The 14,407-nt window shown below is 35.3% G+C and overlaps 9 protein-coding genes and 3 pseudogenes across 12 annotated transcripts, besides 2 other annotated features; 3 read left to right on the forward strand and 9 right to left on the reverse strand.

The window, feature by feature from the left end:
- Nucleotides 1-12,093: part of a mobile genetic element that runs on past the window's edge.
- TVAGG3_0304620 (protein of unknown function, DUF4106 family) lies at nucleotides 74-523 on the forward strand (the record flags this gene model as incomplete). The annotated part of the gene is made up of 1 exon (XM_051229625.1): nucleotides 74-523. The coding sequence occupies one exon, from the start codon at nucleotides 74-76 to the stop codon at nucleotides 521-523; it is 450 nt and encodes a 149-aa protein (XP_051099355.1).
- TVAGG3_0304630 lies at nucleotides 988-1,755 on the reverse strand (annotated as a pseudogene). Its single transcript has one exon. A coding segment is annotated over exon 1 (768 nt).
- On the forward strand, nucleotides 2,556-2,756 carry TVAGG3_0304640 (uncharacterized protein; the record flags this gene model as incomplete). Its single annotated transcript, XM_051229626.1, has 1 exon — nucleotides 2,556-2,756. The coding sequence occupies one exon, from the start codon at nucleotides 2,556-2,558 to the stop codon at nucleotides 2,754-2,756; it is 201 nt and encodes a 66-aa protein (XP_051099356.1).
- TVAGG3_0304650 (uncharacterized protein) lies at nucleotides 2,785-3,366 on the reverse strand (the record flags this gene model as incomplete). The annotated part of the gene is made up of 1 exon (XM_051229627.1): nucleotides 2,785-3,366. The coding sequence occupies one exon, from the start codon at nucleotides 3,364-3,366 to the stop codon at nucleotides 2,785-2,787; it is 582 nt and encodes a 193-aa protein (XP_051099357.1).
- Nucleotides 5,538-5,775, reverse strand: TVAGG3_0304660 (annotated as a pseudogene). Its single transcript has one exon. A coding segment is annotated over exon 1 (238 nt).
- Nucleotides 5,820-6,045, reverse strand: TVAGG3_0304670 (annotated as a pseudogene). The gene has a single exon. A coding segment is annotated over exon 1 (226 nt).
- TVAGG3_0304680 (uncharacterized protein) lies at nucleotides 6,426-6,578 on the reverse strand (the record flags this gene model as incomplete). The annotated part of the gene is made up of 1 exon (XM_051229628.1): nucleotides 6,426-6,578. The coding sequence occupies one exon, from the start codon at nucleotides 6,576-6,578 to the stop codon at nucleotides 6,426-6,428; it is 153 nt and encodes a 50-aa protein (XP_051099358.1).
- On the forward strand, nucleotides 7,017-7,766 carry TVAGG3_0304690 (uncharacterized protein; the record flags this gene model as incomplete). The annotated part of the gene is made up of 1 exon (XM_051229629.1): nucleotides 7,017-7,766. A coding segment is annotated over one exon (750 nt), but the record flags the coding sequence as incomplete, so codon positions are not given.
- Nucleotides 8,303-9,231, reverse strand: TVAGG3_0304700 (phage tail repeat-like family; the record flags this gene model as incomplete). The annotated part of the gene is made up of 1 exon (XM_051229630.1): nucleotides 8,303-9,231. A coding segment is annotated over one exon (929 nt), but the record flags the coding sequence as incomplete, so codon positions are not given.
- Nucleotides 10,254-10,496, reverse strand: TVAGG3_0304710 (serine threonine-protein phosphatase family; the record flags this gene model as incomplete). Its single annotated transcript, XM_051229631.1, has 1 exon — nucleotides 10,254-10,496. The coding sequence occupies one exon, from the start codon at nucleotides 10,494-10,496 to the stop codon at nucleotides 10,254-10,256; it is 243 nt and encodes an 80-aa protein (XP_051099361.1).
- On the reverse strand, nucleotides 10,515-10,877 carry TVAGG3_0304720 (uncharacterized protein; the record flags this gene model as incomplete). Its single annotated transcript, XM_051229632.1, has 1 exon — nucleotides 10,515-10,877. The coding sequence occupies one exon, from the start codon at nucleotides 10,875-10,877 to the stop codon at nucleotides 10,515-10,517; it is 363 nt and encodes a 120-aa protein (XP_051099362.1).
- Nucleotides 11,995-12,093: a terminal%2Cinverted (terminal inverted repeat of Maverick-3 transposon ID:TVAGG3_0304520).
- A 261-nt stretch (nucleotides 12,094-12,354) lies between these two features.
- Nucleotides 12,355-14,401, reverse strand: TVAGG3_0304730 (ATP binding; the record flags this gene model as incomplete). Its single annotated transcript, XM_001325601.1, has 1 exon — nucleotides 12,516-14,384. The coding sequence occupies one exon, from the start codon at nucleotides 14,382-14,384 to the stop codon at nucleotides 12,516-12,518; it is 1,869 nt and encodes a 622-aa protein (XP_001325636.1).
- Between the last annotated feature and the right edge of the window lie 6 nt (nucleotides 14,402-14,407).

A 14,407-nucleotide genomic window follows, 5' to 3' on the forward strand; every position in this document is an offset into this window, starting at 1 on the left:
CCAAAGAAGAGTTTTGAAGTATAATGCTATAAATGAGTATATAAATTCTAAGTTTAAAGACCCAAATGAGGAAATGCAGAGAATATTAGAGAAGAAACACTTCAGAAACAAACAGAAAGAGATAGAATACATTTCGAAGAAATTGCAATCTTACGATTGGAAGACATACCCTCATAGATGTCTTCTTATTTTAGATGACTTTGCTTCTCATCCTTTGTTAAAGAATAGAGAACAAGACATGTGTCGAATTCTTAAGAAGCTCAGACACTTTAACATCTCAGTCGTAATATGTGTACAGACAGCAAAGAGTTTAAGTAAGGATGTAAAGAGAATACTGACTGACATAATACTTTTCCCTGGATTGTCCGAAGACGATTTCATGGAACTTATGAAAGAGTCCATGGCAGGTAAGTTTGACAGACATGAACTATGGGAGAAGTATAAAGTCATACAAGACCCTCATACTTCTTTCAGAATTCATATCTACGCAAACAAAGTTCAAATTGTAAAAAGTCAAGCTTGAAAAATAAAGAGTTTTGGCGACCCCGAAAGAAGTCAGTCTAGAGAAATTTCACTGTTTTTGTTGCTGAATTCAATAAAAATATATTTTAGGTGAAGAGGTGAGATTTCACCTCTTTTTTCACCTAATTTTTCACCCCAGTTATTTTTTAAATTTTGTGAAAACTCAACGGTTTGACACATGCCCTAAAAATTATTTTACTCAGAATTTTGTTGCTGAATTCAGCAAAAAATAATGTTTAGGTGAAGAGGTGAGATTTCACCTGTTTTTTCACCTCTTTTCTCACCTGTTATTTTATAAGCGTTTTACATGAATTGTACGATGTATATTTGAAATCCTAAACAGTTTTGTAGCTTCTATTTCTTCGCTGAGGATATCGAATGTTTTAACGATACCGAAAGTTTCTTTATACTTCTTCTTGACGTCAGATAATAGGAAATCTTCTGCTGTTGGATAGTTTTTTGTTCAGAAATTCTAACATATCCATTTTATTTTCTGCTGGGTTTTTCTGCTTCTTTCTTTAAGTCTGCATAGTCGTTTCGCATACGTTCTATCTCTTTGACGGAGTAGTTATATCTCCTCATTGCTGCTTTACATTTAGAACATTGCGGATTCATTTTTGCGTTATATTCTGAAACCTTACCTGCTAAAACAACCAAAGGCGTCAATTGCTCTCTTCATCTCAAACATAGCGGGTCTTATCTGTTCATTCCATACCTTACCCTACTATCTTTATCTCTTATTTCCCATACACATTTTGCAACTAATGAAACAAAGTTGTCGTAGGTCTTAAATTCTTCAGATTTGTAAAGGTCAGAGATGTTCTTATATAACATGTCGCAATCTTTGTCCATAACCTTATGGTTGCAATGAAAACCAAGGAATTCATAATTTACCTTTCGTAATGAACTTCTTTTATTTCTACTGAGTCAGTTGGTTTCACTTCAATTTCGTCAAATTCGGGAATAGTGAGTTTTTGCTGCTGAATTTCAGGCAATTTGGGTAAATGGTCAATAATGTCCTGCATTTCATAAAGATACTGTTCATTTGTTTCATCCTGTGCGGTACAGTCTAAATTACTTGTTAACAATTCCTGCTTTATCTTCTGGATTTTTGTTTCGAAAGTATATGAAGAAGGAATGAAGTTTTTCATCTCTACCAACATAGATGTTGGATTCATGACTAACGAGTTTGGTGCTGTTGTTGTTTGAAAGTGTTGTTGTGCCGATTGTTGAAAATCATATCTTTTATACAAAATAAAAAAATAAATAAAATAAAAAATAAAAAACTAACTTTATTTTTTTATTTCGGGAAAATTCATGAGGTGAAAAAACAGGTGAAAAAAGAGGTGAAATCTCACCTCTTCACCTAAACATTATTTTTGGGTCATTTACGCTCATTACGATGAAGTTTCGACAAAACATTTACGATGAAATCATGAAAATTCATGAGGTGAAAACACAGGTGAAAAAAAAGAGGTGAAATCTCACCTCTTCACCTAAACATTATTTTTGGTGTAAATTTATGACAAAATTCAAATTGTAAAAAGTCAAGCTTGAAAAATCTAAGTGTTTAGTCTTAGTAAGATGGTAGCTTCTTAAAGCAAATACCATTGCTGAGTTTATGTACGTGAAGAGAAGTACAATGAATTCAATTACGAGTACAATTGCCAATGACAACTAAGGCAACTATTTTTGTCTTTTGCCAGCAAGGGTACTTCTTCTCTTCCAATGGTTCGGCAGAACTATACTCACTCATGAGAAATGCCAAAACGTTTAATAGAAAAAGTGTCATTTTTTCATGTCCGAAGACTCGAAGGTGCAACACTTCCAAAATACCGACGAACTCAGAAGAGCAGCATGGCAGTATCTTCTTGACAACTTTTTTGAGTTCTCCAGGTACACCTTGGAAAATGCTGAAGAACTCCGACACAGAGAATTTGGAGAAATTGCACTCCAATACTACATTGACAAACAAAGGGTAAACAAAGGGTAAAATAAGACTAAAAACTTAACATTTAAAAAGTGACATTTTTATGAGCTCCGAGTCACCGAGAAAACTTGGTCAGATGTTAGCAGCTTACTTCCCTGCGGAGGATGGAAGCGTTACATACGTAAGGTTCAAAAACAACGAACCTGGAATTGCGTACCAAATTCGCAATTACATGACCATGGAAGAGTACGAAAGGTTCCTACAAGAGAAACCAGCTCTAAACAACTCAGAAAAGAAAGAATAAAAAGTTTAACTCGTAATTGTTTATTTTTTTACTTGTATGGGCAAGCTGCAAGAATGAAGTCGACTATCTCGGTCTTTGTCTTGACCAGTTGGACTGCTCTTGCGAGTATGTCTGTTTTGCGGTCTCCAGCTGGTGTCTGACCTTCGTAATTGCGCATGTTCTTGAGAGCTCCAACTGTAAATGGTTGTAGGATGAAGAGTCTCTCAGACTGCTTGAGGTAGTCTTCACGGTCACGAACCGAATCTGTGGTACGAGTCGAATCGGTCGATTTGAGGGAAGAGACTGAAAGCCTGTCGTCTTCCATAGGGGCTGTGGCATACTCTTTGCGTAAACGGTTCAGGCCTTCTTCGAAGTCTTGGTTTCTCTTCGATTGAGATTGGAATTGGAATTGCTGGGGTGGAGCTTGCTGGAACATCCAAGGGTTGGGGAAGTAAGGCATAGGCTGAGGAGGAGGGTAGTTCGGGAAGCCTTGTAGTGGAAATTGGTAGTAACCTTGAGGTGGAAATTGGTAGTAATTTGGTGGAGGGACTTGCTGGAACTGAGGTGCAGGGGCTGGTGCTTTAGGTTCCTCTGGTTTGGGAATGGACTGGGTTGGTGGGACGTGGGACATTCGTTTGTGGCTTAACCGTCGGACCACCAACGATAAAAATCTCTGCTACTAGCAGTACTGCTACTGACAGTAGCAGTACTTTTACTGACAGTAGCAGTACTTTTACTGACAGTAGCAGTACTTTTACTGACAGTAGCAGTACTTTTACTGACAGTAGCAGTACTTTATCGTCGAAAACCCTCTCAAATTTTCCTTTTTACTGACATTAGCAGTACTTTTACTGACAGTAGCAGTACTTTTACTGACAGTAGCAGTACTTTTACTGACAGTAGCAGAGATTTTTATCGTCCAACTTTACAAATGTAAACTTATATCGTTCTATTTTCTTCACTAGGGTCTAACACCAAAGTAACCTTACAAATGTAAACTTATATCGTTCTATTTTCTTCACTAGGGTCTAACACCAAAGTAACCTTACAAATGTAAACTTATATCGTTCTATTTTCTTCACTAGGGTCTAACACCAAAGTAACCTATGTACATGAAATTTCACTGCATAAAAGGAAAAAACCTGCGCGAATCGGGATTTGAACCGAGGTCTTCGACGCCTTTAACGAGGTAGCCCATACCACTGAGCTATGAGCCGCTTACATATTCACAAAAATAAATTGTTTTCATGAGTTTTCTACGATGTTAGAAAAATGTTATTTTCTAATATCTTCACATTCAATACTTTTTCAGCACTTTTCCGTAGTTATATATGAAAGACAATTCGAGATAAAAGTCATAGTACAATGGAATAATATGTTGCACACCATTTGTTGTGAACCAAACTTGAAAGTCAGAGAAACTGTTACTAGGTGGTTCGTAGAATTTAGAAGCAAAGTCATAAAAGTCCTTACCAATACATAGAAAACTATTGTTGCTTGAACTGAAACTTGCATGACACATAACATTTTGAGGTCAAACACGTTTCTATAAACTGTCAAATCTGCTGGTGGAAGTATAAATTTAAATGGACCATTCTGTGGTAATGGTTCGTTCTGGTTTAGTAACCGAAGAAATTGTGCCCAAGAACGTTTGTCTACTTCCCAAAATAAAAACTCTGTATCTCTTGGAGGGTTAATTTCAATCTTTTGAAATGAAACGGTGGAGTTCATCTTGTCATATTCTAGTTTCAGATAGTATGTTCCATTTAGTAAAGAGTCGTATTTTTCTTGAAATTCCCAATAATATTTGTTCATTTGAGTTTGAAAGTCATTTAGAGTTTTCTCAAGACTTTCGTCTGAACGAACTGTAAAGATTCTCATTTCGTCAAATTTGTCTATTAGACCACCAGAACCTTTTACTGCCCATGAAAATATACTACGAACATAATGCGTTAGTTCTATTTGAAAACAAACTCTTCTAAATCCTATTGCCTTTGCATCTGAAGGACTTTGAAGCCAACGAATTGGATAGTCAAACCTGTATGTTCGGGATGAAATTTTTCATCTGATATTGTCCTACAGCATTTGTAAAGATATAGTCTAACGGTTTTTGTATCTGCTACTTTTGTTCTTTGTTTTCAACCTGAAGCATTTAATATATGTAAAAAATATATTGTTTTAAAATGGTATGCCATATAGCTTCTTGAATTTGTTAAGAAGTATTTGAACGTTTTTTCCATCTGTATCTCTAGTGTTTACATAAGCATAGCCTTCCTTAGTAAAATATACTTGTAATTTCCTATAGTTTTACGCCGGTATAAAATAGAAAGAGTCTTGTTCTTCGCTATAGTAGTAAAACTCAAACGTATGCTTGCCATAGTCTGTAATTTTAATTGTTTATCTTCTAGTTCGTCGACAAATTCGAAATACAATATCTCCAAATTTGCCTTTGTTCTTATTGTTTTCAGAACAAGTGACCCAACGTAAGTTTTCAAGTCTATTGTCGTTTCTTATACGGTTTATATGGTCTACAAAAGGTAAATTGTTAGGATTCAGTATAAAATGAGTTGCAATGACAACATGTTTAAGATAGTGTTTTCCACCCATCTTCATAATAGCATATCCGTCATTTCGCTCCCATTCGCTTAAAACTCTTTTTGTCTTTTTGTTTCTGACTTCAAATGACTCACAACAGTGAATTTCATATTTCTCATCTAACAAACAAGTTTCCCAACGGTCTTCTCCAACAAACTCAGCGCATTTTCAAATAAAATAAAAAATGTCACTTTTTTAAATAAATTTTTACTTCATGCAATGTTCACTAACATCGAAAGGCATGTCCATAAGACGTTCTTCTTCTAACCTCTCTAGTCTGTTTTTGGATAATTTGCACGTGCTGTTTCCAAATCCATTTCGTAGCGAAGACCAGCCAGTTTGTCATAGACTTTTATGGTCTTCCCTTCCTATATTTAAAATTCTTCGAAACTTTCCAACCATATCTTTCTAACTCTGCTTTTATTCTAGCAGATTTTCTATCCATTCTATATGGGGGCATTTTTATAAAAATAAAAAATATTTTTTTCTTTACTTAACATAACCACCTGCTGCCATAAGTCTTTGACGCCAACCCATACCAGCTAATGAAGGTTGACTTGGTTTAGTTTGGAAACTAAACTTTGGTTTTGGTTTATCTTCAGTTTTTGGTTTCTCTTCTTCTATCGTTTTTCGTCACTTTTCGGTTCATCTGATTTTTTCCCACACCTGCAGGAACAGTTGTGTCGTCAACATCTTCATAAATATCATATGCCATTTGTTTTTTGTTTTCCTTTCAACTTTTGTGTTTGTTGTAAAGTTTTAGAATATTTCGACTCTAAGTCAATGAGATGTTCTATAATGAACTGTTGGTCAGTGAAGTAAACTTTTCCATCTGTTGTCTCGAAAGCTCCTTCAGACTTCAATATTTTATTTGTGAGAGTCTGTTTCTTTTTTGAGATACTAGCCGTTCCATTTCTATGAAAAGTGACTTTATAGTTAGGGTTTGTATTTCCAGACCTGGCACTTTCTATTATTGAATTTTTCTCTTCATCTGTAAGTTCTTTGACAGGTTTTGACAATGGTTCTGAACTTTTTGTTTGTGGTGTCAAATCTACCGTTTCAACTTCTTCGGTCATTTCATCTCAGTAAAAAATTTTAGTTTGGTTTGTTTTCAACTGGTTGTTGTTGTTTTTTAAGTCGGTCTAAAACTTCCTGAGGTATAGGAAGAACTTGACAAACACGTGGTGTAACTGCTGGAAGTCGACAAATCCATCTTGAACCCATTTGTCTCAATGCTGTATTGTTCATTTCATCTCAGTAAAAAACTTTACATTCCCCACGTTTGAGGCGGTTGCGGTTGGTTATTGTTTACCCACTGTTGTGCATGGTTATATCCTCTGTTAAAGAATCTTTCACCTTGGTCCATATAGTGTCCTGCTTGGTTATAGTAGTCATTTGCTTTGTTATAATAGTTTCCTGCTTGTCTTCCTACATTGTCCATCCATCCTTGAACTTTTCCTCTTGTTTCAGGATTTGGAATAAGATTTGTTGCATCTCGTGCTACATCCCAACCTTTCTGTACAGTTTGTATAATAGGTTGTGCTTTCTCTTTAAGTATACCTAATGTACTCAAAATCTTCCTTCCAACTCCAAATACACCTCTGGCTATTGTTCCCACTGCGGGCAAAAATCTGGATGCAACTCCTGCTAATGCGCCAAATAAACCCATTTCTTATGGGTTAAAAAATGACGAATCCAAACAAGGACCCCTATGTTTCTAAAGCGACAAAGAAAGCACTCATGATAAAAATCTTTAGTTCAACACCAAATGCTTGGTTTATGGATATCTTGGAAAACATTCCGAGAGTTAGAACAGATGGACCACCATACTGGCTAATATTTGTCGGTCAAAACACAAGATACTGTGAAGCCATACCATTATGGTCCAAAAATATTTTAGATGTGAAAACTGCTTTGACAATATTCGTTGACAAATACCATCCAACAAAACTGACATCTGACTGTGAAAGTTCTTTCAAATCAGATGATGTAAAAAACTATCTGCGTTCAAAAAATGTAAACCAATATTTCATTGTCGACCAAAACCATTCTGCTCTTGGTGTCATTGACGGTTGTATAAAAATGTTAAGAGACTTAAACCAACCACAAGGTGGTGAAGCAAATGAAATGTCATATGACGACAAGTATAGACACTTCTCCCAGGCAAAGATGAGACAAGTTTTAAATATTTACAATAACCGTAAACAAAAAGGTTTGGGAAACCACTCCCCCGAAGAAATGAAAAACAACCCTGACTTAGAGAAAGACTATATATTTAATAATTTAGTCAAAAGAGACAAACAAGAAAGAATGCCAGGCTTCAAACTTAAGAAAGGTGACAAAGTAAAAATAGAAATACCTAAACGCGACCCATATGAAAATACTATTGACTATGACAACAATGGGAACTCGACAGGTACTCACATTCGTGTTCGTAAAAATAGAAGAAAGTATACAAGAGAATATTATGAAGTTTTAGGCAAACATGGCAAAATGTACACACTGCAAGCAGAAGATAAAACTACTATTGTCAGACCTCGTTTCAAACTTGTCAAAGTTCAAGGTTATACTTTCAAAGACAGTTCCTAACAAATATAAGACAACTCCTGACGAATATGCTAAAGAAGTTGAAAATGACGACTAAGCATTTCTATACCATGCGTAAACTGTCATGTAAGGTGGCATGTAGTCTTTACTTTGTCCCGTTGTTTGCGTATATCCCGAAACGCGATGTGTATGGTTTCCTCCTCCCTCAGTGTTACTCCAGTAACAATTTATAGCAAACTTAACGTTGTCTTTAACATCATATCCTTTACCTTTGTCATTGCTGACCAATCCCAATATCTATGCTTATGCCAACCTGCTTGAGATGTACTTAAATCTATGTAGTGACTGTGTGCAGGTAAATTTTCACCTGAAATCGTTTTTTACTTCCACCTGTTTCCTTTGAAGAGTTTGCACAATACAAAAACCTGTCGACTATTTGAGTCCAAGTTCCAAAACCCAGAACTGTTTCTGGTCTGGTAGAGTTCATTGACGTATAAATAGAGCCTATAGGATATAATGTTTGAAGCATTTCTGTCTTTAATGTTTGAAGCTCTGTTTTGTCTGCTTTCTTGTCATATAAATCTTGAGCAGTGAATTTAATATTATGTTCATCCTTCATGACATAAACATCTTTACATCTAATGTTTCTCATCGTCGTTATGTTGTCATCCGATGTTAAACCTTGTGGAAAGTTAGGAGGTTTACAATATATTGCATCCCCACCAGTTTCTTCAACCGTTCCTTCAATACTTTCTATAGCAACAGTTGTAAAACTTGTATGTGTATGAGTCTTATCTGCTTTCTTCTCTAACTCATCGTTAACATAAGTTTTATCTGCTTTAAGGTCTAAACATCCTGAAACCCATCCTGTATCGGCTTTAGTTTTTAAAATCTTCGATGTCCGTTCATGGTACCAGTCAACCCTTTCTTTCATTTCGTTATCTTTTTCATCCACATATTCCTTATCTGCTTTCTTCTCTAACGCACTAGCCACACAATCCTTATCCGCTTTCTTTTCAAGGCTAACGTTTAAGTCTGTTATTTCAGATATAGAATGTGTATGAGTCTTTTTAGAATATTCGTTTTCAGCTCTTGTCACTTCACTTGACATTTTATTGTCAACATATGTTTTGTCTGCTAGTTCAGGATGAGTATGTTCTTTTGTTGCATAAGCATTGTTAGCTCTTTCTTCTTCTTTTGCTATTGCATCGTCTACATATTCTTTGTCAGCTTTGTTGTCAACATCTGCTTTCAAAAGAAGTTCATTTATAGGTTTCTCGTTTAAAGTTCCTTTTGTTGGATTTATACAGACAGTATGGTTCTTATTGTCTTGAAACAGAAACTCATCTGTCATTGGGTTTAATGTCAGTTTTAAGTTTCCTTCTTTCAATGACTCAGATATCTTAGAATAGTTTGAAAAGTTTGTTGTGTTCTTATTTAGAGCTTGCATAATGAGTTGTCGGTTGTGTTGTATTTCTCTCATGGAAGCAATATCTTTCGACATTTTTATTCTAGATAAAATATGCTTTCAATAGAAAAAGAAAATTCTAGAGTTGCTACAACTAAACCATTAGATGAACTTTTTACTAATGTAGGTCAAAAGTTTGAGACAGATACCGTAAAGCATGAAGGCTATCGTTTTGACTACCCATTAAGATGGTTAAGAGACCCATCTGTCACAAAAGCTATTGGCTTTCGTAGAATGAAGTTTGTGTCTGTAGAAGATAAAAGTTTTCCATTTATTGTAAGGTTTCATATAGATTATATATCTGAAGGGAAACGAAAAATGTGGGAAGAAATTGAGCTAATACAAGTTGACCTTTCATCTTCTCTACAGACTGCGTTAAAAAATATAGAAGATAAAATAAATTCATGTTATGCAAAATATGCTGATGAATATGCAAATACCGAGAGCACACTTTATGTGAGAATTGTATATGACAAACAAAATTCACAAGTGTCATTTCAAATCTACGAAGACAATCCAAAGAAAGACGAACAAATATATACAGAATTCACTGCAATGTCATGGTATTATTTGCAAAGAATGTTAAATCAGAAAGTCGAACTTCCTTTAGCAAATATTTACAGTCGATATGCAAGAGATGAACCATATTTATTTAAAGATGTTTTCGACCCAGCTGCTATTATTGTTCATGCTTCATTTTCTGGCGCCCAAAACTCTTTCTTATGCTTGGCAAATGACTTTTACGAAAAAACCTACAAAGTTATACGAACCACCAAGTGGAAGTATTTCAGACTTTCAAGTATGGTTTACTACAGATGGAAGAAAAAGAATAATTCCATTATACCATGCGTTTTACTTAGAACTTAGTTTCATATACAACTACTATCGAACGGTAAAAATATAATTTTTTAATACGGTTGAGGTGTTGGATTTGGTTGCCAACTAGACTGTGGTGCAGGTTCAGGCTGTTGTATAACAGGAGCTTGTTCTTCTGGTTCAGGGTCTTTAGGTATAATACCAACAAACTGACCTACCCTTTTACCAATATTTTTGACATCGTTCCAAATTCCTTTTCCGACAGATTTTATTCCATTCCATATACCTCTTCCAACATTTCGAAAGAAGTTTCCAATACTACTGAAGAAACCCATTTTACTATATGTAAAAATCTAATGTCCACCTAGTCTCTTACGTTTCCTGTTGAGTTCCATAGCATTCTTTAACTGGAGCTCATACATTCTGTTTCTCCTCTGGTAGAAAACATATTCTGGGTCAACTCCTGTGTTCGCGTCATCTGCATAAAGTTGTTTATATCCCACTTCAGGGTTTGTATAAAACTCTTTCCATCTCATATTTGCATACCATGGTGGCAAACCTAACGCAGCGTCATTTGACATGGCAGTTTGCATTTGTACATCTGTTGGCACTTGACCATAGTTTGCCATTGCAGTTTGTATTCTAACTTCATTTGGAATATTCTCTGGGTTTGGTTGTCCAGGTTGCTGTGCATTCGCTAAGTTCTGTGCGTCCATTTAATATTAGATAAAAATATCTCTTACGAGTACATATACTGAACATTTGCAGGCATTGGTTCATCTTCATATTCTCTGTACTTTTCTGCCACGTCAAAGAAATAAATGACACAATGGAAAAAACCTAAAACAAGTAGTCCTATTTCAAACCACATTTACTTACTAATAAAATTTCTTTATTGTGACACTTTCTCCAGTTTATAGGACCTCTCTCATATTCTATCTTGTCATATATAAACTCATAGTCATGTATGTCCTCTAACCATCTCATAACGGTTTCCAAACCACTTTTATCGGATGTAAAGTAAAAGCATGGATGGTTATGTAAAACGTCTAAAGTTTCTAAAGAGTCTCTCAAAGTCCAGTCTACTTGGTATTGAAAATCCCATGTGTTATAGAACGGCGGGTCCACTATAAAGAAAACATTTTCTTTGTCTTTATATTTTTCATACAACTCTGTCCAATGACATCTCACAAACTCTATACCCTCAATATATTTTTCTATGTCCTCTTTGAAAACATTTGTATAGTTAAGATATAAAACTTTTGACATAAGTGTTTCAATGTCATGAACTCTTATAGCACCACTATATAATAGTCTAGCAGATATACTATCCCAGTCTATATATTCTGCTTTTTTCAAAACCTCTCTCACAATATTTTTCTTATCTAATGGTATACGTTCCATCTTACCTATAGGTATCTTTTCTTTTAACTCTTTCAATATATTGTTTGTGTCTGGAATATGTTTGAGACGGTCCATATAGTTGTCGAAGTCATTGCATATAATCTTTGAGTCTGGGAATATTGTATGGCACAAATGGGATATATAGAAACTTCCACCGAACAAATCTACAAATGTTAGACCATTCGGTAGTTTCTTAAGTTCTCTCAATATAATATCTTTGCATTTACTCTTATTTCCAAAGAACGGTAACGGTGGTTTTGTAAAATTCATTTATATATAATAATAAAAATGTTTTTCCCTGAAAAGTGACAGAAAAGTGACAAAACATGAAAACATATATAATTTGTGAAAAGCGACACATTATATAATGTTTTCGACCCAGAAGAAGGCTTCTTCCCAGAAGCAATGGAGGAAGAAGAAGAGTCCTCCGAATAAAAACTTCATTTATACTAAACATCAACATCAGGGCTAGAAGGCACGAAGTGCCTGGAAGCCCCACTTCCTTTTTTTTTTTTTTTTTTTTTTTTTAATGAAGTTGTTTATCAAAGAAAAATCAATTGATTTAGCATATTTTGTCTTACAATGAAAATTTCTAAGCTAGTATAACTGTAAAAATAGCATGGTTAGATAGCCCATACTAGTTTTACGAGCATCCATTATTCCATGGATGGATTTTTAACATTGACAATTTCGAGACATCTTCAGATCATTTGATTTTTGTTTTGGTAACTATAAAATGTATGCTTGAACGGAGTATCAGATAATAACAAAGTTTTACTACTTTTGGCCACATGATATAATAACAACAGAGATTTCGTTATTATTTTATAAACTCTTATTATGAACTATATCTTTAAAATTTAGTGTTTTTAACATATAATAGTTCCACAATGAAAAATATTAATTTCATAACATAAATTTAATTTTGGATAACAATAACAAAGAGATAACTAAATTTCGTCCGTATTCATTTCCTTCTCATCCTTTTCTGTAAACAAGAAAGACACTTCCTCACCTAATTTATCGAATCTTTCAAGAATCTGTTCTGCATCGTCTTCTGTATCTTTCAAATACTCTTTCTCCTCATTGAGGCGCTTTTCCAAGTGTTCGCGCTTCTCCTCAGGTAAGTCAGTCTCTCCTAACTTCAAGAAGGCTCGAGCAATTGCGGTTTCAAATTTATTTTTCGCCACAATTTGAGAGCGAAGTTTTTCATCGTCTTCCTCCCATTGCTGAGCGTTTTCTATCGCATTTTCCATCTCATCGCTATCCAGACGGTTATCGTTAGCACTAATAGTTATACTCTCCTCATGTCCGCTCGATATATCCTTAGCAGAAACGGTTAAAATGTTATTTTGGTCGAGCTCAAAACTGACTTCGAACAAAACTGTTCCGCGTGGGCCAGGAGGAAGCCCACTAAGGTCGAAACTGCCCAAGAAATGGTTATCGCGTGTCAATGGTCGCTCACCTTCGTAGATTTGTATAGTAACTGTATCATCATCGTCTTCTGCATTGGAGAACGTACGAGTTTTAGTGACAGGAATGCGAGTATTCCTTGGGATGACCTCGCTCATAAGGCCACCAACCGTTTCTATACCTAATGTAAGTGGGTTAATATTATGAAGTAAAATATCGACTTCGTTATTGAGAATTGCGCCTTCTACAGCTGCTCCGTTTGCAACTGCTTCATCCGGATTGATCGACTTGCAAAGAGATTTACCGTTGAAATACTCTCTGACGAGTTGCTGGATCTTTATGATCCTTGTAGAGCCACCCACGAGTACTATTTCGTCGATTTCGTGTTTCATGAGGTTCGCATCGTCGAGAACTTGAGTAATTGGCTGTATTGTTTTTCTGAAAAGATCCATGTTGAGTTCTTCGAAGCGGGCTCTTGTTAATGGCTCTGAGAATGATAATCCTTCATAGAAGTTTTCTATTTCTATCTGTGTTTGATGTTCAAATGTTAAAACTCTTTTCGCGTGTTCGCATTCGCGTTTGAGGATAGCCATTGATCTAGGATTGTTTCTGGGATTCTTGCCTGTCTTGCGCTGAAAAACATCTGCAAAGTGTTCGACCAATCTGATATCGAAATCTTCTCCGCCAAGATGAGTGTCTCCTGACGTTGCAAGAACTTCGAAGAAGGAGTCTTCGACTGTAAGAAGTGAAATATCGAATGTGCCACCGCCGAGATCGTAAACTAAGATGTTTACGGAGTCTTGATTTTTCCTATCAAGTCCGTAAGCAAGAGATGCGGCTGTTGGCTCGTTAATTATACGAGTTATCTTTAATCCGATAATTTTACCGGCATCAAAAGTAGATTTTCGTTGATTATCATTGAAATATGCGGGAACTGTGACAACAGATTCGTTAATTTGGTATCCTAAGTAGGATTCTGCAACTGATTTCATCTTGTAAAGAATCATTGATGAAATTTCTTCGGGAGAATAGTGCTCTATTACTCCATTATTATTTATTTCGACGTATGGATGGTTGTTTTTATCTATAACTTTATAGCCAAGATGAGGTATTTCATTTTGTACTTCTGGATCTGAAAAACGTCTACCTATAAGCCTTTTAATTGCATAAATTGTATTTTTTGGTTCACTAACAAGATATGGCATTGCTGCATCGCCCACAATCTTTTTACCGTTTCCAATGTAAACTACTGATGGTGTAATTCTATTTCCTACTTCATTTGGTATGATATCAACTTTTCCATTCATAAAAACACCAACACAACTAAAAGTTGTGCCCAAGTCAATACCGATAATTGGATGTTTTTGTTCGCAGGAAACTCTAGAGCAAAATAAAAAAGCAAACATCGGATAATTATTTGGTTGCAAGA

This window comes from Trichomonas vaginalis, chromosome V (genome assembly GCF_026262505.1).
Source record: "Trichomonas vaginalis G3 chromosome V, whole genome shotgun sequence".
NCBI lineage: Eukaryota > Parabasalia > Trichomonadida > Trichomonadidae > Trichomonas > Trichomonas vaginalis.